Source organism: Paramormyrops kingsleyae, chromosome 1 (genome assembly GCF_048594095.1).
Source record: "Paramormyrops kingsleyae isolate MSU_618 chromosome 1, PKINGS_0.4, whole genome shotgun sequence".
Classification (NCBI taxonomy): domain Eukaryota; kingdom Metazoa; phylum Chordata; class Actinopteri; order Osteoglossiformes; family Mormyridae; genus Paramormyrops; species Paramormyrops kingsleyae.
In genome coordinates, this window is record NC_132797.1 from 22,318,748 (window position 1) to 22,342,986 (window position 24,239).

At 44.5% G+C, this 24,239-nt stretch overlaps 2 protein-coding genes across 28 annotated transcripts in view; one reads left to right on the forward strand and one right to left on the reverse strand.

Moving 5' to 3' along the window:
• Window positions 1–6,480, forward strand: part of scrib (scribble planar cell polarity protein) — an 82,020-nt gene extending 75,540 nt beyond the window's left edge. For 12 of the 24 annotated variants that reach the window (XM_023832814.2, XM_023832817.2, XM_023832812.2 and 9 more), the window contains 5 exons: window positions 177–316; window positions 413–450; window positions 1,334–1,408; window positions 2,381–2,429; window positions 4,355–6,480. In XM_023832814.2, coding sequence (XP_023688582.2) covers window positions 177–316; window positions 413–450; window positions 1,334–1,408; window positions 2,381–2,429; window positions 4,355–4,494 — 442 coding nt within the window. In that variant the 3' untranslated portion in view covers window positions 4,495–6,480. Of the gene's footprint in view, window positions 1–176; window positions 317–412; window positions 451–1,333; window positions 1,409–2,380; window positions 2,430–2,610; window positions 2,645–4,354 lie in introns of all 24 variants that reach the window. The other 12 variants (XM_023832813.2, XM_072711749.1, XM_072711746.1 and 9 more) reach the window with 7 other exon arrangements.
• A 244-nt stretch (window positions 6,481–6,724) lies between these two features.
• Window positions 6,725–24,222, reverse strand: kif9 (kinesin family member 9). 4 transcript variants are annotated; one of them, XM_023832838.2, is made up of 21 exons: window positions 24,051–24,220; window positions 23,262–23,362; window positions 22,851–23,016; window positions 20,222–20,328; window positions 18,337–18,567; window positions 17,621–17,704; window positions 17,316–17,408; window positions 16,789–16,936; window positions 15,970–16,034; window positions 15,761–15,838; window positions 15,488–15,556; window positions 13,610–13,714; window positions 13,449–13,504; window positions 13,218–13,314; window positions 12,576–12,673; window positions 11,771–11,920; window positions 10,628–10,827; window positions 10,099–10,311; window positions 8,614–8,729; window positions 8,414–8,518; window positions 6,725–8,332 (listed from the first exon to the last, which is right to left on the reverse strand). In XM_023832838.2, exons 2-21 carry the CDS (start codon window positions 23,355–23,357, stop codon window positions 8,243–8,245), a joined length of 2,367 nt encoding a protein of 788 aa, XP_023688606.1. In that variant the 5' UTR covers window positions 23,358–23,362; window positions 24,051–24,220; the 3' UTR covers window positions 6,725–8,242. The 4 variants fall into 4 exon arrangements, with proteins under 4 accessions (XP_023688606.1, XP_072567851.1, XP_072567852.1 ...); XM_072711750.1 differs by having other exon boundaries at window positions 10,099–10,278; window positions 24,051–24,217; XM_072711751.1 differs by lacking the exons at window positions 6,725–8,332; window positions 8,414–8,518; window positions 8,614–8,729 and having other exon boundaries at window positions 9,200–10,311; window positions 24,051–24,222.
• Window positions 24,223–24,239: the final 17 nt, after the last annotated feature.

The following is a 24,239-nucleotide window of genomic DNA, read 5'->3' on the forward strand; positions in this document are numbered from 1 at the left end:
CTGCAGAGCTGCATGCTGTGATGTAGCAGAGCGGCTGGAGGCTCTCGCTGTGAGGAGCAGACCGATGTAGCTCAGCCCCGTCTCTGCCCTGGTTCCCCAGCCTTCGTCTGTCGCTTTGTGGTTCCCTCGTGTCCTTGCTGCCCCTTTTCCTCTTTGACAGTCTCCCCCCCCCACAGCATGAAGTCCCTGGAGCAGGATGCCCTGAAGGCCCAAATGGTGATAGCCAAATCGCGTGAGGCCAAGAAGCGCGGCACCCTGGAGCGGCTGACGGAGTCCCCGTCCCCCGCCCCTACGCCATCGCCCACTCCACTGGAAGGTCAGTGCGTCACCCCCACCAAGCGACCTCGCGGCGTGTTAATGGTGGCCCCGCCCCCCGGCTGAGCTGTGTGTCTGTGTGGTTCCCTCCCGACAGATCCCGCCTCCCGCTGTGTGACGTCGCCAGGCAGGCTGGTAAGGACGGCAACATGATGGTCCCGCAGTGAGCCAGTGTGACCTTTAGGGGGCGCTGCGTAGCTGCGCATAGGCCTGCGTGCTCATTCTCATGGTATTAAATTGAATTGAAAGTGCTTGGCTATGTGCAGGTACAGAAGTACAATGGCATTCTTGCATGGGTTCTGCAATCAAGGTTTAAAGACGGACAGCGACAGAAAGAAAGATGCATTCAGAGTTTTACTATAAAAATAAACTTAGATAAAAGATAAACAAGGTGCTTGAGTGATGGATAAATAAGCAGCCTTGAGTATCAGAGATGGGTGTCTGGGTGGGGGAGTGATGTAAGACTCCAGTTTGACAGCCGTTGCGGTGGGAGTGGGGGTTCTTGAATTTATTCAACTTGTACTACAAGCTGCTATTAGTCTCTGAAGTACTTAGGTCCTTCTGGTAGTGCAGGGCTGCCTAATATGGGATGGCCTGTTAATCCAGCTTGTTTCATTTGTCATGAAATTTCTCTCTTAAATGTGATTCATATTTGGGCCTATAGGCTCAGAATTAACTGGAATTGATTTCTCCTAAATCGTCCTTCTCCTCAAATAAAATTGTCTTTAAATTTCTCTTAAATGCTAAACATGATTTCATTGGTTAATTTTTGGGCTTGTAGGCTTGGGATGAACTGGAACGGATTTCTTCTGCCTAATTTTCCTTGTCTATGAAATACCTTTGAACGACGTGTTTGCTCTGTAGATAGGTAACGATGGTCTCCAGTATAGTGTCTTTAATGCCCCCTTCCCCCCCCAGCCTGGGGCTCCAGAAGGTGGCTCTCTATGCAGGGCTGCCCCGATCTCCCCCCAATCCCACTCTCCTCTCCTCCTCTCTCCGCGATCTGCTGTCCTTTTAGTCCCTGTCGCAAAAGAAGTTTGACTACCGGCAGTTTGCAGCAATCCCCTCCTCCAAACCCGTATACGACATCCAGGTATCACCAGCTGCATGCTCAGATCCCAGACCCCCCCCTGCCACCCCACTCCAGCCCCACTCACCCCCCCCCCCCACCCCACCCTCACGTGTCCCGCTGGGAGAGTCTCGCCACGTGTCTGAGGTGTGTTCGGCGGACGTCAGTAACATGGTCACATGGCTCACAAAGAACCCGCGCTGCAGACACCCAGAACGTTCCACGGTGCTGCCATCAGCGATGGGCTGTGCCTGGTGTGATGAGGTCTCTCCATACGTGAACCGTGATACACCAGACTGACCCGCGATTATTTATATGGCCTGTTCTTCAAGTCTGAGTAACCAGACCAGACTCACTGCCCGTTGTCGTCTTCCAGCCCAGTGCTGAGAGCGGGCAGCTCTTTTGGGTCTGGATCGATCTGTTTGTGCCAGCTCCGTCTGGGCTTGGGGCTCGTTGTAGAGCCGGCCGCTCCTCTGTGTGCTTGTCTGCCTGCCATGGATGAATGCACTGTGTCTAACCAGCTGTGCGTCGAGTGACTTCCTGATATTCTTTGAGCATGTGGGACACAGATGTCCTGCAGTGTCACTGAGACATGGTCACATCTTTCTCCCCCCCCCCCCCCCCCTTCAGGTGTGGGAGGTATCAGACAAACCTTTAGAAGTGCTAAGTTAGACATCAAATTCTTCATTAGTTTAAATAATTAGAAAAATCTGAGAACAATAGGTTGTAATGATCCCATTTTTCGATGTTTTTGCTGTACATGAATTTAGATGGATGCATAGTGCAGTAGAAGGTCCATGTCATCATATTTATCTGTATTCAGCTGATTAGGGATGAATCTCTGTTAATAGATTCTGTTGGGAGGCTGGTTTCCTTAGATGAACTGATGAGTTTGTGATGGACAGACAGTCCTGGTAGTGCTTTGAGTGCCAGCCCTTCCACTTCACCCCAACCCCCCGCCCTGCTGCTGTCTCATGCTCCCCTCTTGCCTTCCAGTCCCCGGACACTGCTGATGACGGTCACATGGACGGTTCCAGTAGCCCAGGTGAGGGAGATGCGTCGACACTCAGCACATGGCTCAGAGACCCTGTGGCTGTAACTGCAACCAAGCTGGGGCTGGATGGGCTTACGGAGCTCCTCCGTTCAGCCTGGAAGCCGGCCAGTGCTCTGTGACCTTTAACCTGGTCCCTACTTTGACCTTTGACCTTTGATTATGCTCACTCCAGGTGACTTCCTGGGATAAACAGCTGCCACATTTTGGTAGGATACCCATGTGTGTGTGAGATAAATAAATAACAGAAACGGTGATTCTGCTTTATTGTGTGCTTGGTGTGAGATTCATTAACAGCCTGCTCAGTGGTTCACACCTAATCTTAGGCCTGATCTTGGGTTTTACTAAGCTGGGGGTGTGTCAGTGCTCCGCGGTGCTTGTTCTCAGTGTTATGCTCCAATCAGCTTAGGCAGACTGAGGTCTATGCTAATACTCTCTGGATGTGAATCGCTGTGGAATGTGGTCTGTGCGGATGCGCCCTCTCTGGATGTGAATCGCTGTGGAATGTGGTCTGTGCGGATGCGCCCTCTCTGGATGTGAATCGCTGTGGAATGTGGTCTGTGCGGATGCGCACCCTCTGAATGTGAATCGCTGTGGGATGTGGTCTGTGCAGATGTGCACCCTCTGAATGTGAATCGCTGTGGGATGTGGTCTGTGCGGATGTGCACCCTCTGAATGTGAATCGCTGTGGGATGTGGTCTGTGCGGATGTGCACCCTCTGAATGTGAATCGCTGTGGGATGTGGTCTGTGCGGGTGTGCACCCTCTGAATGTGAATCGCTGTGGGATGTGGTCTGTGCGGATGCGCCCTCTCTGGATGTGAATCGCTGTGGGATGTGGTCTGTGCAGATGTGCACCCTCTGGAAGTGAATCCTGCTGGTTTCATGTCATCCCTCAGAGGTGGACCATGTACCCATCCACCTTTTTCTGGTCTGTGGCATTGCTGGAGTCTGCTAGATACCATGCTGTATTCGCCTGTGCGGAAATTGCTTTGTGAGATCGGGTTAGCAGGGGCGGTGTGTGGTGCAGCAGGTTATGAAACTGTTCCTGTAATCAGAAGGTCACCAGTTCAGTTCCTTGGCTCGGCAGAGAGATGTCCCCGTTGGGCTCCTGAGCCAGGCCCTTAACCCTAATTGCTCCAGGGTCTGTCGGATCTTGCTTTGTCTCATAAATAAATGTTGCTTTAGATAAAAGTGCCAGCTACAAAGAATAAACATAAATTGTTAGTACCAGTTGTCAGGCAGACAGCAGCACTGGCAGGGTGGTAGGTGGTAGGTTATCACCCTGAGGCTGAGGATATCCCACGGCCTGCCAGGCTCAGCCCTGCATGGGCGAGGCTGCTGCTCTGCCTTTGTCTACAGACGCTCTGACCTTTCTGCTAACGGCATCACGAGGGGTGAATCTCAATACCAAGAACTCAGACTTGAGTACTTGGCAAGACCGGTCCTGTTAACTTTGCTTCCAAGAACGAACTTGGGACGCAATGAATCATGGGATTGGTCTTGTTAGGCAAGGATGCAACCAATGTCCATCCATCCATTTTCTGAAACCACTTGTCCTATTCAGGGTCACGGGGGTGCAACCAATGTACCCTTGATATTTGGGGCAGTACAAGACCAGCATCCGGGGATTTTTACCATCCCCCTGTACTTGTGTTCTTAGTTTTGGGACTGGAATGGAGAACGGGTACATGAGAACACAAGTAAAGCCAAGTACGCATATTGAGATTCACCCAAGCATTCTGGGAAAATGTATGGGCATTAAGAACAGCTATCCAGCCTTCATTGATGATTCAGGACAATGAATTCCACTGGGCCTTCTTTGGACTAAGATCCATTTAGAACATTTTCCTCCAGTTAGCACTGATGTAAATTCACTAATGTTCTCTTCATTTCCCATCTGTGGTCACTCCCTATGCAGCAGCACCCCCTGCAGACCCGGCGGTAGAAGTGTCCCCTCTGCTGCCCGTGTCCTCAGCCCTGGAAGAGATGGCGCTCTACAGCAACAAGCGCAAGCTGAGGCAGGGCCGCCGCAGCCTGGAGACCGCCGTCCCCACGTAACTCACGCCCCAGAGGACCATCGCCAAGACACTCGCTCTTTCTCACACACACGCACACATGCACGCGCACATGCACCAGCAACACGACCCTCACCGTGAGCCATCCAGAGCTCTGCCACAATACCACCACAGAACCCATCTTCTGGAGTCACATCAGCTTCCTCATCAATGTCCACTTGAGGACACGAGACATTTCCATGAGAGAGTGGTGACACTACAAGCGGGATATCTTAGAAACACACACATGGAGGGTGGGATATGTACAAACGGCCCCCCGCCAATTAGAAAGGGCAGTATGAGTGGGCGATCAGAAGCCTTTTTTTTTTTTTTAGTTTCCCTCTTACACTTTTTCAGTTTGCAACTTAGAAGCTGAACTTAACTGGTGACTAATCCTGTTCGATTACTGCCACTCTGGTTGCTGTTAAAAAAAATGAAGTAAAAACGAGATGAATTGTAGCGGTTTCACTAACTGTAATTTTTAATTTGGGAGGTGTTTTATTTGAATGGCTTGTAAAATTCAAGGGTGTCACAGAGCTTTGGGAAGAGTGTAAATAGGGCTTAAAACTTCTGCTACGCAAGCAGCCACCCGAACACATATTTCAGCATTTGTGTTGCAATGTTTGTATATTGCTCTACCCCTACTGGTTGTGTAGGGAAAACTTTTTAAAACTGATTTTAGAGTAACTTATTTTATCAGTGTATCCCTAAACGTCTCCATACATCTCTGTATTAATCCGAGTGTGTAAAACGTGTTTGTTAAATCACTGTGTTCAAGAGAATTCATCTAAAGCAAGCATATGTGCATTTCTTTGTATTGTGCGTTTTATATTTATGTCATTGGAAACAGTCAGAGGTCAGTCACCTAAATACATAGGTCGAGTTAACAGAACCTTTGGTCTTGAAGATTAAAATTTCCTTCACCAAAAACGTTGCACACTGTCTGGTGGTGTAAGCAGCACGATCATTTACACTCTAAATGTTACAGTCAACAAATAAGGCATAAAATATCAAGGCATTTTATATTTCCAAAATTTAAGGCATGAAGATGTACTTTGTCATTACCTGAACCCTTTCCTGAAAGTAGTAGCATGTGGCATTTGTCAATCGAAATTAATACACACCGTTCTATTAAACAAGACTACACTGAGCTGACCAGGATTATGGATACAGGACTGTGCACCCAAAGGGTACCAATGCCAAAAATTTACAGATTTGTGATTTTCTGCTGCCTATGCAGGAAAGGTGAACATGTAGGTCTCATTACCTGTGGTACCATTCTCTCTACTCTTCAAAGGCACGTGGATGATCTATGTATGAGCTACAAACCAGTTATTTTGAGGTAGTGAAGGTAGCAGGTGGTAATAGTTTTTTTTTTTTATTATTAAATCTGACACCACTGAAATCTGTGAATAATGTACATACGACAAAAATGAAAGAAGCAATGTCAAGGTTAAAGCTGAGCCGATCTATGCAGAGACCCCAGCTGTTGTGTTTACTGGGTGCTGTGTGCATGTAAATTGGCTGAGAGTGAAGGTTTTTCATAAAATATATTTGTAAGTCCTCCCAATGTCTTTTGTATTCTCAATGCACTCTTCCTCTTTTGATCTACTGTTAACAAATCTGAATTGTGTAATAGCTTCTGTTATTAAAATACTAATTATAGTTTTTTTAATTGACTGAAATTCAGTTTGGATAATTTGTGAATGATTTTTTTCTCTCTCTTCCTGTTAGATAACGTCCTTTCTGGGATTTACCAAACAGTGGGTTTTAGACAGATGTAGAGCCATTTTTTCTCCTTTTTGTGGGAACATATTTTTCCAAAAGGGTGGGAGGGAACGGAATGAAGTCATGGGGTTATAGCAACATGCCTGTAACTAGATAAGGTCATGGGGGTTATAGCTCAAAGACTGTAACTAGTGAATTTGTAAAACCAAAGAATTCTATTTTGTGGTTCAGGAACAATAAAGTTTACTTTGCGTTTAACTGATTTACAATTTTGTGTTTGCAGTTGAAGACACTATCGATAAAAACTTTGGACAAAGACTGTGGGACATCTGACAAGTTATTTGGGTCACAAATTCATTGTGTTTCTAACATCACCCATCTGCAATAAAAGAATTTGCGACACTTAGCAATTGAACTGCTGTTTTCCAAAGTGCCTTGAGTCAGAGTCAAATTACTTATGACAGACACTTGATTCTTTTTCAGACATATAGTTCAAAAATCCAATATGTGATTCTTGCACCAATGTTTATTGCAGTACAGCTATCACATCAGTGGATCTCAAACATTTTGGTCCAAATATCACTTATGATGAAACCAAAGCAGGCAAGTACCACATGGGGAGAGATCACAGTAACCTGAATTGCAGAAAGAAATTGACCAATCTTTTCTTTGGTACCACCTGGGAGTGCACTACTTACCAAAATTTGAGAGCCACTAAATTAGATGAAAGATGCCTTAGCCGACACTAATCAGGTTTATACAGTGGTACCTTGGAACACAATTCATTTCCAGAAGGCTGGTCGAGTTGTGATTTGGTTGAGTTCCAAGTTGATTTTCCCCATAAGAAATAATGCAAATGAATTTAATCCATTCCAGACCCCCAAACGATTGCCTATTTAAATGCATCTACCTACCAATAAAAAGCATTAATCAATATAAAACCTAATACAGGTGTCCCCTGTTTAACGTCCATTTGCGTTAACACACCTGGCCTAAAAAATTACGATGAAAATTCCCATACAAGTTTTAGCAGGAACAAGTTGGTTGAGGCGTTCGAGTTCCAAGGTTATACTGTATTTCGACAGCAGTTTTAACTTCATAATATGCTATGAACAAAGTTAATCAGATTCCAGAAGTTCAAGGTTCAATGAAGGACACATAAAACAGGACATACAACCATTCTTTAACAACCATGTGGCCAGAGAAACTGCATACACTACGGTTTGCATTCCAAAGTAGATAGGCATATTTTAAATATATCCATTTTGTGTCATTTAGCTAACAATGGATACAAGAAAAGCCTTCTGCAGTTGTCTTGCAGGTGTAACATGGATAATAAATATTTCCACTTGCCACTGTGTCAGAGCTGTATGTATGTGTGCGCATTTTGGTTTTGTGTTCTGTAACTTTAAAATATCTGGGCAGTTGCCTTTAAGAAAACGACGCACTTTATGTTTTCCTCAGTTTGGAACTGCCTGCGCAAGCGGTAGGTTATGCTTATAATTGTGTCTCATTTTAGAAAATTGCTTACTTTTGTCGACAATTTTGTTATATTAAAGTATATGTACCTGGACGAGTTTAAATATGGACAAAGTTTTGTGAGGTTGAACAACTGTATATCCATTATATCTATTCTGTGAACCTCGGCCCGTAGGCTATGTTGCTAGACAAGTAGCCAGCCACCAAGTTGTGTGTGTGTGTGGTAAAGTGAGTGTTTTTGTATTTCCAGAAGAGTGCCGTGATTGCAGTGTTTATCTTTTCACAGGTACATATTTACACTGTAATTGATATTGCTATACTTGCTCATTTTGGAACTTCCCGCGCAAGCGCACAGTGCTGTGATTGCAGTGTTCATCTTTTCACAGAATAAACCAGCTCGATTAGGAGTCTTGAGTTGCAGTGCATTCAGTTAACACAACGTAAGATCATGCCAGTTACACATGGAGTCAGATTTACGTGTTTGTCCACGTTCAACTACGAAAATTGTGAAATACTTCCACACTGTGTCTTGACTGGCACCCCTTTTAGGTCATAGACTGGCTGCCTCGTTCTCCTCTGGCTCCCAAATTCCTCATCTGTAGCACTGTTGGAATTGTGGTCCTGCTGTAGGTTTGCTGTGTGGATGGGAGGGGACAGTCTGTTGAGTGCCTGGGAGAGACAAGAAGTGCGCAGGTTGCGCCCGTGGGGTGACCTACCCTCTGCAGCACCCTGTTGTGCGCTGTGTAGTAGGGAAGGGCCCCAGGTTCGTCTGCCAGCAGCTCACGACGGAGGTGCTCAAAGGGCTCCTGCTTGTCATTCTCCTTTGAGATCACAGTCATGTTAGACAAAGCACCATGTACCTTTATTGGGCTGTACCATTAATGGACACTGAAGGACGCTCGGCACTCCTACTGACCAGACTTAAGGCCTTTTCTACTGGGATCAGTCCTGGTCGAATTGATCCTCCTGCCCTTAGCACAGCCTGGACCTCTTCAGTAAACAGGAAGGACTCGTTGTACCAGCTTTCAAACTCTATACCAAATCACAGAGATGTCAGTCTTCTCGGTCTATACCCTACCAGTGTATCTAGACACACATTTCATATTAGATTAGATAAACTTCATTGATCCCAGGGGGAAATTCTTGTGCATACAGCAGCAAGGTACATAGAGCACAGACAAACATACATATAGTACAAAACAGACAAGGTGTAAAGATATTACACACACGGTATGTTTACATTACACCAGGTTCTGTATTTTTGGTACTTCAAGAAAAGTACAAAAAGTATGGTATTTGATGGTGTGGTTGTCAACTGGCATAAAACCAGGTACCGGCGCTGAATGGCATCGCAAGGTGCTGTGGGATACTTGAGTAGTGTCTGGCTGCATGGGCCACTCTCAGACCCCTTCCGGCCCATGCATGCGCAGAACCATTTGCCACTCTCAAGCCTAGCCTCTGGTAGGACCCCACATGTGCAAAAGAGAATAAAAGATTGATCATGTAGCAATATTGCTTCAGTACTATTTTAATTTACCAAATAATAATAATAATGAAAAAACTTATCTTATTTTATTTTTTATTTTTCTTGTATTCTTATTCTTGTATTTATATATTCTTGGATTACTCTTGTACTCTTTCAGGCTATCTGTCTAGAGCTGTGATTCATTTCCCCGCGCGTATAAATTATCTTCAGTCGGCGTTCACGGTTTGACTTCTGAGATCCAGATCGAGTTCTAGGTAGTTCTGGCTGGTTCGACTTTTAAGAAATTCGAGTTCTAATGAGATACAGAGGACTAATGAAAACAACAATAAACAGCTGATCACACGGGGATTCCACACGGGGTTAACGAGGGGGCGTGGCACACGGAAGGAGCGGACGATCTGGGCAGGACACGTTGTTTGGATACATTTATTTTCTTACTTTACAAATTACTGTTTTGATAAATGTGCTTAGATGTGTTTAGTACAGTATATGCTCTTCTTGTTTTATCCGGTTCATTTTGTGTTTAACTGCTAAAAAAAAACATATTTAGATGTAATTTTTGGGGGCCGGGAACCAAGTAATTGGTTTTCCATTATTTCTTATGGGGAAAATTCGATCACAACTCGCACTTTTTAGGATTCGATCCGGAGTTCTGAACGGATTAAATTCGAGTTCTGAGGTACCACTGTATAATTTCCTCATGAGACAGACCTAAAGAAACCTTTGGAATGGTGTTATAATGTGCAATATTTTTAGTTAATGACTGTGTGTCCAGGAATTTTACAGGACTGAGGTGGCAACCCTAATTTTCAAAAAAGAAGATAGCACTGGATTTTTACAGGTGAGGGTGCGGAATGACAGAATGGGAGCCCAGAACCTGTTTTCTGGCCCCTCGAGCTGAAGAATGAAGCTCACCCATGAGTAGACGGATCCTGCACTGGTCCACCAGGTGCTGGCAGTAGTTGACCTCAGCCCTGCTGCTGCCTAATTCTTCGTGTTGCCGTCGGTACTGCACCTTCAGCTCCTGGAGCCTCAGTACCAGCGTCAGCTCCTCCTCTTCCATTACTGGCTGACCCTCCACAGTCACAAATTTTCCTGCATGGAGAGTTAGGGGGGTCACGGCCCCTGCTACAGATGTGCAGGGGGGGGGGGCTTATTAATATTCATGAAGGAGGTGCTACACACTGGCCAATCAGGGAGCGCGCTTTAGAATATTAATCAGCCCCCTTCTACTGAACTCATCAGCCAGTCAGGAACCACTTCCTGTACGAACATTAATTATCATTCCCCTAGCATCCTTCTCACCAACCAATGAGGGGAAGGGGAAGGTCTGCTACAAAAAGCCAGCACACTTTGGTTGTTTGCAGAAGGGTGTCCACGGAAGGAGGAACTTCCTGTGCACAAAAGGAAATTGGGCAGCAGAGAGGATTGTGGGTAGACACACCTTGACGCTGTTGCTGGAGCTGCAGGGTGCTACTGGCGAGGTCAATCTCCCGTTTTGTCTCGTTGATGCCATCTGTCAACTCCCTGAGTCGTCGCTGGCGATCCCGGAGCACCGCCTTGTTCTCCTTCAGGATGCGAGCGATCTCACTGCCATGCTCCGCTTTGAAGTCCTCGAAGGCCTCTGCTTTTGGGGGAGGGGGACTGGGAGAAGGGGAGCTGTGTCAGTGAGTGAGGACCAAGCAGTCATGGTCACTTCTGTATACCAGTATTCAAAGCTATAATGCACTTTCTACAATTATGTTAGGTATCCTGCCACGCACACAGAGCAGAAGGGGATAGGGCTTAAATAGTGGCTTTTGTGGGCTATTTACAGCCATCAGTAACAAAGCTCCTCTCACTGAAGTTATAGTGTTAGTAGGTACTGGCAGGTAAGAACATTGACTGGAGAAAAGTGTAAAAATTGGCCCAAAATGCTTCAAATTCAATGTCCAGAAATATTTTTTTCACATAAAGGATATTTTTTTGCTTGTTTTGTTAACCTATGCCTTGTCATTATATCTTTCAAAAAACATACTGAAGTTATCCATTGAAATGTTATGAATTCAAAATGAATGGTAGAAACCCACCTTGGAAATGAAAGTGAGGTGCCCACTCATCAAATCAGGAGGTACCCAATTAGGCATATCTCAAAACCATCCATCCATTTTTTATACCCGCTTCTCCTATGCAGGGTCTCCGGGGACCAGAGCCAATCCCAGAAGCTACAGGCACAACATAGGGAATAACCCAGGACAGGGGCACCAACCAACTGCAGGGTGTGCAAACACACTCCATTCCCACACCTATGGGTTTTTGGAATTTCCATAATGAAAGATAATGATAATGTTTGTCTTTATTTGGTTAAAAAATAAAACATTCTGACATTAAATGTGACCTGGGCCAATTTTCAATCTTTACCTGCCAGTCCCTAGTGTTAGCCTAAAACACAAGTAGTCATGTCCTTAATGATGAGGCCTATTGGTGAGCACAACCTGGCAACCCTAAAGCACTGATAAAGGTTCAGCCATTTGCTCCACAGAGCTGGCAGGACCAGGTTTTCCTGAACAGGACAGGAAGTGACGTGTTGGTTGCTGGTTCCCTGTACTCTGTTCTGAGGTTCCCCTGGGATCCCTGGTTCTGTTCGTCTGAGTTGAGATCCCTCTGGGACTCCAAGAGGGGGTTGCTTCTGTCCAGCACTGCGGTGTCTGCCTCTTTGCTGTAGGCGGGGCTAACTGCTCCTTCCTTCCTCCCGACACTGAGGAGGACAGTGTCAAGGCTTTCAGCATGACAGAATGAGGAAGAGTCCTCTTTTCAGGGACCTAAGCAAAATTTTATAAACCCAATTGTCCTTTGACACCCTCCTTCCCATTCAGACGCAAGGAAGCCACTTAGTTCGCTTATGTCTTGGGCCGGCCCTGTGTCACATTATTATGCTAGATACTTGGCACACAGCAAACACATCCTTTAATTTTTCTCTAGTTTAGTGCTTCTCCATCTTTTCAGCATTTTTTCCTCATCAGTTACACACCAGGGCTTAAGAAAGAGCAAAGTAGCTAGATTATATGGCTTGATTTATTTTCAGCTCCGTAAATTAAAAAAGCTACACTAATGTGAAATAGCTGTGGTTAAATATGTACACGCCTGGAATAACAGTAGCGGTTCTGATGCTTATTTGAACCCCAAATTTCACACATTTGATTGTTCTTGGTAGATCACAAGCTCATTAAAACACCCCAGTAAGTGCTGTCCGCTCTTCTCACAGGAAGTCGTGCACCCCTACTCTTACACCACAGGAAGTCGTGCACCCCTACTCTTACACCACAGGAAGTCGTGCACCCCTACTCTTACACCACAGGAAGTCGTGCACCCCTACTCTTACACCACAGGAAGTCGTGCACCCCTACTCTTACCTCGCATCCTTTGCTTTTTTAGGTTTGGTCTTGTGCCTCTCTGCCCCCCCGAAACCCCCTGCTTCCGCCTCTCCTACAGGGCCCTTCTGTCCTCGACGCTGTGACATGAAACAACACATGCCAGTTCGCTCAGAAAAGGAGTCGTGGCCTGTTCAGCAACAAGCCAAGCTACTACAGGAAAAATTAAACGCACTGGCGGGTTTAGCATACTTGTATATACTCTGTGTTACTGATTGGTTATCGCTGTATGTTAATGCCTTATATTTTGTATGTTAATACTTTATATTATCCGTATATGTTATCTTCGTAGTTTATTTTAATTTACTTTAATGTGACCAGTTACACCAAAAAAATCCTTGTACCTGGGCTGTACACGGTAAATAAATTTGATTCTGATAACGGGCATTTAGCCAAATTGTCCCCAAATACACAGTGAAGAACCTTCACTAGTTAGACCCAGAAACAACCAATGCTAAATTTCCATGGTTACCGTGAATTTTTTTAATTTTCCTGCTTATTATTTAAAGTTTATGCAGTTGAAATCATGAATGAATAGTTCTTAAATGGTGGCGTGCCAGAGGTTCAGTTCGCTGGTATATAAACAAATACAGGATGAAGCCATGCTTCCTTGGTCACTCTAACCTGGGACCTGGGGCTGCTTTCAGCAGCTGGGGCCTGAGGTTTCTCTACCAGGCTATGCTTCTCAGTCAGCTGGGATCTCAACCTCTGCTCCTGCTGCCTGGAAATGAAAGCCACCACCTATTGGCTGCATACTGAAGCTATGAGCATTGTCGTAATATGCTCGTGAATTAATAAAGACCTTGTACGTAGTGCAAAGCGTCAACTTCAAATGCCAGCTGAGTAATAACTTACTGCAGAGCGAGTCTGAACTGCGTGAACACCTCTTGGATCTGTCTAATGTTTATGATCTGAAATGGAAAACAGGGATCAGGATTTGGACACATCATATGAATCCAGCAACTGGGTGACCTCAGCTGTGACTGAAGGCAACAAGAAATTGGCAGCCATCTTACGTCAATCTCATTGCTGGTCCCATCCAGATATCGCCGGACTTGACGCTGAATTTCTGCCACCTGCCTGTCCGTCAGTGTGTCATAAGACACCCCCATCCGATTGGCCTGCAGGAATGGGGGGTGGTCACGGGCATTTACAAATATACACTCCTCGACTTATGCAAATAGACCGTTTTTCAACCTATTCTTTCCCAGCATTCAACAAAGCCTAGCCTAGTATTTACCAACCCAGTTCTTGGGGACAGTCTACATTTTTGCTCCCTCCCAGCTCCTTGTGGGAGCAAAAATGTGGGCTGTCTGACTGGGAGGGAACAAAAACGTGGACTGTCAGGGGTTCTCCAAGGACTGGGTTGGAAAATACTGAACTAGCCCACCCTAGTCTAGCCTAGGTATTTGTTGCAAACTCTATAAAAGCTATAAAAAAATACACAATTAATAGAATTCTCTAGTAAATGTTATATTAAATATTGTAATGAGACATATGCCTAGTCAATTAAATTAATACATTACATTTGTACAAAGCACTACACTACTGGCACTTTTCCACTGGCATATGGGATACCCAAGCTCTACTGCGAAGCAAGACTAGTTACAGCATGGTTCCAGCTCGCTTTCGTTTTCCTCTGCAGAGGCAATGCGTTTACTGGATCAGTAAAGGCATTGCCTGGTTTGGGGAGTGACAGTGATGTAAAGGCAAGGAAGTGTTCATTTATTGTTCACACGGTGTACATCAAGATTTACTATGTGCAATTATTATTTTGTTTTTTTTTTTATGGTGTGCTAATTTCCGCTACCACGTCTGTGAGAACCGCTGTGTTATGCATGCATCAAACACTAGCAGAATTAGCATTCGCTCGCATAAATTTGCATTATGAATCTATTCTGTTCAGCTATTCTATAGTATTTTTTTAAGTAGGAGGTTGGAAATTTTCAAGTTCCGAGGTATCAGAAATGCATCAATACAATGTGATGTGCAATACTACTTATATTGAATAATATATAGAACATATGCTTTTTCCTTCAGATAATCCATGCGCAGAACACAGGTATCTTCATGCATTTAGACCAGTCAGATGGTGTTAACGCAACCAGCACAGTTTGGTCACGCTTTCGGGCCTTCTGGTAAACAGGTCCATGTCAGAGTAGGTACCGCTCAGGTCCGGCTTTGGTATGGCTCGCATATTTTACAGTGGATAACTGCCAGGTCGCAGAATGGCTCAGTTCTTGGTGGCAGTGGAAAAGTGCCATAATTAGAATAGGTGCGTTCACAGCACAAAATATGAGAACTAGCAAGAGACTGTTGCCTGCATTGTCAGGCTATGCCAGCTTACACATGATGTACTTCAGATGCTTTGCTTAAGTGCTATTCATAAATAATGTGTATGGTGAGAATTTCTTATGTAATTCTGCATTTACACAAGCCAAATTTACTTAAGAAGAGGTTTATCTGTATTGCAATACTGCCTGTCTTAAAAAAAACCTTCATTAACCTTCATTATGTTCATTAAGATGAACATAATTAGACTGTGGGACTGTGAGATATGTTCCTGATGTTCTAGAAATTACGTGTTTTAATTCATGAATCACATTTGGTTGTTTTACATCAGTATTTCTCCGCCTGGTCCTCAGGGGACCCCCAGTCAGTCCACATTTTTGCTTCCTCTCAGCTCCCAGCACATCTGAACTAAACAACCAAGAACAAATCATCAACCAGGAACACAGAATATCTGTCACAGGTGTGCTGGGAGCTGGGAGGGAGCAGAACTGTGGATTGTGTGAGGGTCCTCCGGGACTAGGTTGAGAAGCACTGCTTTTGGAGAAGCTGGATTTGGGCATGTGGTGTCATTATGATGTCTACATCCACATGTGGACACTCACCAGGGAGTCATGGATGAAAAGCTCCTGCTTCAGCAGCTCGACCTCCTTCTGCAGCTTCCTCACCTGGATCTGCACACATGGGCCAGGTCAGAAGGTTCACTGATCATGTGACCTGCACACAGCCGGCAGTGGCCATCTTGACGTGCCTGAGATCCATTGTTATTGCATCATTCCATTCATTTTTTTCAGATGTCATTTTAAAAATCCCTTGAATCACCACCCAGCCAAGCCTACACACCATAACCAATCTCAGTGCATTCGTGCTGTTCTCACCACAGGATCAACATGCTCGTTGATGGCCGGCTCCGTCTGCACACGTTTCATCCTACCTGCGAAACGCAGCGTGGACAACTGGGGAGCAGAGCAGGCCAGTAAGAACTCCAGACCATGCCAAAGTATCTAGATCTATAAACAGGATAGTTGTGGTCCCAGAGGGGACTGGCACAGAGACACTCTTTCTGGCTGTACATCGCCACTCTCACCGTCTCCTCTATCTGAGCAGCCTCCCCGTAGATGTTTGCCATCAGCACCGTGTTGCAGTTTCCCCCTGTGGTGAGGAAGAGGACAGTCACAAACATATTCCAATAGAACAGTCTAAACCAGTGTTTCTCAACCCAGTCCACGGGGACTCGCAAACAGTCCATGTTTTTGTTTCCTTCAAGATCCCAACACAGTTAAACAATCAAGAACATTGAATACCTGGAACCGGTGTGTGTGTGTTGGGATCTTGTAGGAAGCAAAAATGTTGATTGCCTCTGGGTGGACTGGGTTGGGAAACATTGGTGTGGACACTATAAAACTGTATATAACTAGGTTCCAATATGACCCACTTCTCTAGCATCACTTCTGCTGATCTGTTAGGATAGCTGCATAGGTGATTCGAGGATGTTTTAAGGTGGGGGGCATAAAAGGGATCATATTTAATTCAGAGGGGTCAACCTTATCATTAGCCAAAGATATTTTCAGAATTGGTGAGAGATAGGGTATGGGGCACTCCAGGGGGCAGTCGGCTTTCAGCTGGGGCCAGTGCCCTTGTGGCCCCATCCCTGGAGAGCTGTAATAGTAAGTGATATCCAGCATCAGATATCTAAACTGCACCTGCTCCCTCAATCCCTCTTGGAGATATTTTAGTAAATTGCAGGTCAACAGCTGGCTGCTGCACAAGGCAAACCAATAGCCTGGGTGGTCCTCACATTCCTGCCCAAGCCGTAAGGTACAAACACCTCTGACTGTCCCATAAAAGGTGGTGAATCTTGTGTTGCAAGTCTCTGCCCCCTCACACTATCCACAGCCCTGCTCACCCAGACAGTCCTTGAGGGCATGTGTTAGCTTGCTCTGCCTGAAAGGCACATGTTCGCGGCGCCGGTCTGCTAGAGCCAGGATGGCCTGCTCCAGGAAGGACAGAGACTTGTTGATATAAGTAGCCTCTTTGAGCAACTGGCCCTCTGACTGGCCGGGGGAAGAGGAAAGAGAGGTGGACATCATGAGACCATTATCACAGTACAGCTCTTAAAAATCACTGTCTACAAAACCTTAAAACTCATATTGAAATCAATAATAGGGAGGGCACTGGTTGAAATCCTAGAGTTGGTAGAGTGATGTCACCACTGGGCCCCATGAGCAAGGCCTCTAACTCCCAAGTGCTCCAGGGACTGCCTGACCCTGCCTTCTGAATTGAATGTTTCTTTGGATAAAAGTGTCTGCCAAATAAACAAATTGTAATAAGGATATTTTATAACTAAAAGAATTCACAGAAAGGGGCATATTTCACGTTTCTCCAGAGCAAGACAGCAGCATTCAGAGAGGGGAAAGGGAGGCCATTACTCACGCCAGTTTTGCCTAATCTCTCTGAGCCAGCCAAGTCCACCAGGCTCAGCTTGGAGGTGAGATACTTGGCTTCTGATAGTGTTCGTGAGCGAGACTGAAACACAGAATCCATTATGCTAAATTATGGTGCACATTTGAACTTATGACAAACAGCTTTGATCAGATGTGTCAGATGTACAAGTATTGCAGCATAGAGGAATAATATTCAACATGCAAGCGCAATATAGACTGCAAGCAGGAAGATACTCAGTGACTCTTTAACCACTTGTGGCAGTGCTGTTTGAGGTCTTTCTCAGCTCCCTGTACCTCGATGTGGATTGAAAGGATGCAGTGAGATCTAGACGAGTTCCTATTCAGGGTGTGAGCTCCTATGATCCGGTTCATATCCCCCTGAAGATACCAGAACATCTTTTACTTAATATTAACATTAAGCAGAAGCCTTGTCCAGCAGTACTGTCCATAGGACAAAATAAACAACTAATTCAATCAGTTCTGAATGCCTTCCAAAAATAACCAAGAGTAATTAATGGTGGAACAACAACATTTAAACAAAAATGCATCAAATTAGCAACTGAAGCATATGCAACAGGGGTGAAAAAAGCAAAGATAAAAATGACTCACCAGTGAAATCCTGAGAGCAACTGCATGTACAATCGTTAGTAATTTCACATTTTGACAGCATTTTTAATAATTAATCAATTTATTTTAAAATGCCTATTTTTTGTATTCAGTTTATTAAAAATGTATTTTAGACATGTAATAAAAAGGCATTTTATGCATTTAGAAATTCTCAATTTAAGCTTTAAGTGTTCGAGAGTTTAATAAATTCTGAGCTATTAGTTAAGTTCTCCCCAAACGAGCTTGATGGGCCGAATGGCCTCCTCTCGTTTGTAAATTTCTTATGTTCTTAAATTTACTTTGGAATATTCATTATGTATACTATTTTAGTACAAAAAGTTTACTCATGAAATAACACCAGACAACTCAGACAGCAACTGACCGATGAAAACAGTCTTTCCTACCTCAAAGAGTAAATTCAGGGCCTCCTCCTCGCTGTGAACCTGGTGTAGAGACAGTCCTCGCACAAACACACCACCCCCAGCCTCTTCCACAATGGACATGCCTCCAAGCGCTGCGCTCTCCTCAAGTGGGACAGAGGAGAGCAGGTCCACCAGTGTCTCATTGTAGATCTCCAGGAAGGACAGGTACACAGAGATGGCGTGGTTTGTGCGCTTCTCCACTTCCCTGAACACCTGCATTTTCCACAGATGCACAGCGAATGGGTCATGTGATAGGACATCTGTGTCGACTCCATTCAAGAGTCCTTCTTAATGGTAGCCAGCAGTGGGCATTTCACAACCCAATCCTCAAGGACCCCCAGAAAGTCCACATTATAGTTCCCTCCCAGCTCCCAGCCATTCAAGAACACCAAATACTCACTACAGGTGAGTTGGGAACTGGGAGGGAGCAAAAATGTGGACTGTCTGGGGGACCCCAAGGACTGGATCAAGAAACACTGGGTTAAGCAACATGGGTGTCTTTGAAATAATGGCGTTATCAAGGGCATTACTAAGGCGGTGGTGCGGAGCTGTGGCGGTAAGGTTTTTGGTGGCAGTCGTGGTGGCAATCTCCGAATCCAGTGGTGGACGCCAGCGGTAAAGGGAGCTGTCAGGCTGAAGAAGGAGTTATTCAGGGCTTAGTTAGCTTGTGGGACTCTGGAAGCAGTGGACAGGTACCAGCAGGCCAAGTGGAAATGGCTCCGATGGTTGCTAAAGCAAAAACTCAGTGTAGGAGGAGCTTGGTGAGGCTATGGAGGACTTTCGGTCGGTCTTGAAAAGGTTCTGGAAAACCGTCGGGCAACTCAGGAAGAGGAACCAGGTCTTCACTAATGCTAGTTATAGCAGGAGTGGAGTGCTGTTGACCTCAACTGGGGATATAGTCAGGCAATGGAGGGAATATTTCAAGGATCTCCTAAATCCCACTGATACGCCTTCCTCAGAGGAAGTAGGGCTGGAAGACTCAGAGGAGAACTTGCCCATGTCTGGGGTTGAGGTCACTGAAGTGGTAGGGCTCTGGGGGTGGATGAGATTCATCCTGGGTTCTTTAAAGCTCTTGATGTTGCTGGGCTGCCTTGGCTGACACACCTCTGCAACATTGCATGGATGTTGGGGACATTGCCTTTGGATTGGCAGACTGGGGTGGTGGTCCCAATCTTTAAGATGGGGGACTGGAGGATGTGTTCCAACTATAGGTGGATCACACTCCTGAGCCACCCTGGGAAGGTCTATGCCAGGGTACTAGAGAGGAGGGTCCGTTCGTTGGTCGAACCTCGAATCCAGGAGGAACAATAAAGATTCCGTTCTGGTTGCAGAACACTGGACCATCTCGTCACCCTCAGAAGGATACTGGAGGGTTCGTGGGAGATGGAAAATGGATGGATGGATGCATGCATGTATTTTTAACAAATAGAAGGAAAAAAATAGTCTCCAGGCACCTGCTGTACCCTTGTTATTAAGATCAGAATTCACAAAGCACTACACAGTACATGGAATGTCTATGGTCTGTTTAATACTGCATTCAAGGAACATATATATGTACATAAGAACAAATACAACAAAAACATTCAGTGGACACAAGCACAGCTACACGAGTGGGATGATGGGAGATGTAGGCAGTCCATGACAGATTGGGGTGGTTGGCAGTGAGATGTTCATCTGTATAAATAACACTAATAACTTGAAAAAACAAAGCATGTGCTGCAATAAATCTCAAGCAAGACTAGTTTAAATTTACAACCAACTACAGGTGTGATTTTCAGAGTTTTTTGACAATTTGAGAGGGCAGATGAGGTTGTGGAGGATGTGGAGACTAAGTAACCTTGTTGAGGAGCAGGTAAAGAAACCGTACCTCCTGTAAGGCCCTGGGAATGATCCCTCTTTCCTTGTAGTTCTTGGTGGCTCCAGTCATGGTGTAGGTCTTGCCTGCCCCGGTTTGGCCAAAACACATGATGTTGCCTGATGTTGAGAGACAATTAGAGCAGCTCACCTTAGGGATTAAACTCAACGGACTAATCTTCGCTCAATTCACTGCAGTTGGAGATTTCACAATGGTACATAAAATGAAAATGAAATTAAATGTTTCATTTGTCATTTGCACAAGTACAGGTACACTGGAATGTTTCTTTTCACATATACCAGCATGGTCTCCTTTGACACACACACACACACACTGATAAGTTTTAACGTTAAAACCCCTTGCCTAATATTGTGTAGGTCCCCCTCGTGCCACCAAAACATCGAGACATGAACTTCACAAGACCTGAAGGTGATACGTGGTATCTGACACCAAGAAGTTAGCAGCAGATCCTTTAAGTCCTTTAAGTTGCGAGGTGGAGCCTCCTTGGATCGGACTTGTTTGTCCAGCACATCCCACAGATGCTTAATCAGACTGAGATCAGTCAATACTTTGAACTCTTTTTCATGTTCCTGAAATCATAACAACGATTTTTGCAATGTGGCACGATGCATTATCTCACAGAATGAGGCCACTGCCACTGGGGGTACTGCCGCCATAAAGGGGTATACTTGGTCTGCAACAATATTTAGGTATGTTTCACATGTGAAAGTAACATCCACATTAATGAAGAACCCAAGGGTTCCCAGGAGAACATTGTCTAGATCATCACACTCCCACTAGTTTGCCTTCTTCACATAGTGGATCCTGGTGCCATCTCTTCTCCAGGTAAACAACACACAAACACACACTTGGCCAACGACATGATGTAACAGAAAACATGACTCATCAGACCAGGTCATCTTCTTCCTTTCCTCCATAGTCCAATTTTGATGATTCTCAATTGTAGTCTATTGTAGTCAAAGTCTATTGTAGATGCTTTTGCGGTAGGATCAGTATGGGCACTTTGATGGGTCTGTGGCTATACAGCCCCAAGCGCTGCAAGCTGTGATGAATTGTCTGTTCTGATCCCTTTCTATCATAGATAGCATTTTCAGTAATTTGTGCTACAGTAGCTCACCTTGGGAATTAAACTCAATGGGCTAATCTTTGCTCAAGACTCACATCAGTGAGCCTTAGGCACACATGACCCCATGACTCGTTCACACGTTAGCCTTCTTTGGACCATTTTCGGTAGGTCCTGACCATTGTATACTGGGAACAACCCACAAGACCTGTCATTTTGGAAAGCCTGTGACCATATCATCTAACCATCACAATTTTTGCTCAGATCCTTACACTTGCCCATTTTCCCTGCCCCCGACACATCATCTTCAAGAACTGACTGTTCACTTGCCTAACTGTCAGGGTCAGCACCCATCTGTCCAAATCTTTCATGTTCTCCTCCCCGTTTGGCCAGCAGATGTCACTGGCCATCCTGTCCTCCCCGTTGTCAGTCTTTATTGTGTTTCCTCTTCTTCCCAGATGGTCGCATGGCTCATTGAACTGAGCATGCAGCTACCTGTAAACCTCTCAGTTGTGTGTTCAAATTCCACCTCCTCTGTCTTTGTATTTTGTTCTTTAGTGTTTCATTTGTATCAGTTTTTCTAGTTCCTGTCTTTTGTGATTTGTATTCGGTTTTGGTTTTTTGCTTTGTGCCCGTGGTTGCGTTTTACCTGTGTTTGTTATTCCCCTTGTGATAGATTCTGTGTCCTAGTTTGAGTTTCATGATTTAGTTTATTAGATTCACCTGTTGCCTGCTTTACCAGCCCTTGTTAATTGTTCTCACCTGTCCCATGTTATTCTTGTTATCCCTCTGTATTAAAGTTCCTGCCTTAGTTCAGTTCCCCAGTGGGTCATTGTATTTCATGTGGAGAATGTTAGAAAGTACCCTGTCTGGTTATATATTTGTTCTTTGTTCCCTGCCTGCTCCTTGTTGCATTGTTCCCAGACCTTGTTCCTTTGACTTTTTGTAGTTAGTCTTTGTTTTTCCCTATTTGCTTTTTGACCCCTCATGGTTTGTTTTGTAGTGTTCCCAGTGTTTTCCGTTTCTGTTAATAAACCCCTGTTTTCCTGTGAGCCGCAAGTGGATCGTTCACCTTTCTTTTCCCTGCCTGTACGATGCCCCACCCTTCTGATGGACATTCCCGAATCCCTGACACCTAAGATATAATGGCACCCTTGACAGGTGCCATTATAACAAGAAGGTCAATGTTATTCACTTCACCTGTCAGTGGTTTAATGTTATGGTTGATCAGGGTATATATTATATATGCATTGTTGAAAAAAAGATTGTGGTTCTAAGCATAAAGTCAGGCGTTTATCCAACACCCCTAGAGTATTTCATGGGGGTTAAGGGCCCTACTCAAGGGTCCAAAGGAGATATGACTACTGTGCCGAAGACAGGATTCAAACCAGTTGCCTTCCAATCACAGCTACTGTGGTCTAACCCACTGAGCTATACACCACCATAATAGCAAAAACACCAAGCAACAACAACAACAAAAATTCCCCCCCACTTACAAATAATATTTGAGGGAGAGGGAAGAGATGGAGAGGTAGAGAGTTAGAATGGGAAACTTGCCATTGTAACCATCCAGTGCCCCCAACACCACGCTGTGGGCTACACTGGCATAAATCTCCTCCTGGGACACATCGTGGAAGACCCGGTCCATCCGGAATGACCAGGAGCACAGCTGGTTATTCACAACCCGCTTCCGAGAGCCTTTCCTGAGATGGATGTTTACTGTCTAGCAGACAGAAATCAAATGGTGATTATTGATAAAAAGGTCGAGATACATGGAAACATACTATTAGAATAAAAGATCTGGAATGCTGCTTGTGTCTATTATAAGAGCTGTCAAATAAGCTTGTTTTTTTGTACCAGAGACATTATAGAAACATATAAAATTATGTAAAATGAGACAATACAAAACAGAATAAAAAAAAATGCATACTCTCTGTGCTTATATTTGGTATTAATAAGAGATAATACCTGTCCATCTGGTAAATACTGAATAAGGTCTTTCGCAAAATTGGCAGTGGGTCTGGTCCGAATGAAAACCTTCACATCACTGACATGGGCACTCATCGCCCCTTTATGAATGCAGAAGAAAAAGACAAAGAGTGAGAACTGAGGGAGTACTAAAATAATTAGGGCTGCTCAGACACTAACGGAAAATCTGGGTCAATGGGAGATTTAAAACTATGTTCTTAATTTAAGAATCTTAAAGTCCTGACCAGTGTTTAGGCTGTTTAAGGTTATATTTGAACAAACAAGCATGGGTAAATGTGAATTAGACTATTAACAACTTCTAGTGAGATCACTTCAGACCGATACATTTTCTTTACTTCATTGTCACGCGTAAAATGGTTAAATTGCAAAAACTGCCTTTTTATCTAAACTTGTATATCTGCTTTTCATTCATCAGATTATCTGAAGAACGTAACCAAGTAGGAGAGAACGCAATACTACTGTCATATTTAGCTGCTTGTCTTAATTGCGAGATTCAAGACTAAACGACAAATCATTTTCGTATGAATTAAAAGCAGCATGTTTTTTTCCTGAAATGTTTCTGCAAGTTGTATCAGTAAATGAATTACAAAAACAACGTCGCGATACATGTTATATTGCAGCACTCTCCTGTAGTATAGACATAAAGCAATCCACATTGTCACAAGTGGGTTAACGTAGCAAGATTTTTGATATTTTAAGTTTGTTATACGTAGTTGCTTAGCAACCCACAGCAATTATTGCAGCCTACCGGTAATAAATCGTACTCACTGTTCGTTCAGGTGTAACTTAATTTCGATAGCTACGAAGTACGATGTTTTCTGGTAATCGAGGTGTCTGCCTAATATAATTGTATAGTACCCACTCAACAGCTTGAATGTTTATAACGCTCCCAGGGAAACCATAAACTGCACCGTAACATTTATAGCAACAGAGCTTTGGTGGATGACGTCACTTCCG

What these genes read in the sequence shown, in the direction of transcription:
- kif9 (XM_023832838.2), bottom strand. Translation starts at nt 23,357, where the DNA reads ATGAGTGCCCATGTCAGTGATGTGAAGGTTTTCATTCGGACCAGACCC. An exon ending in AGTATTTACCAGATGGACAG is followed by an intron (nt 23,017 to 23,261) that starts GTATTATCTCTT and finishes TCTGTCTGCTAG; the next exon opens with ACAGTAAACATCCATCTCAG. An exon ending in AAAAAAGCAAAGGATGCGAG is followed by an intron (nt 11,921 to 12,575) that starts GTAAGAGTAGGG and finishes TGTCCTCCTCAG; the next exon opens with TGTCGGGAGGAAGGAAGGAG.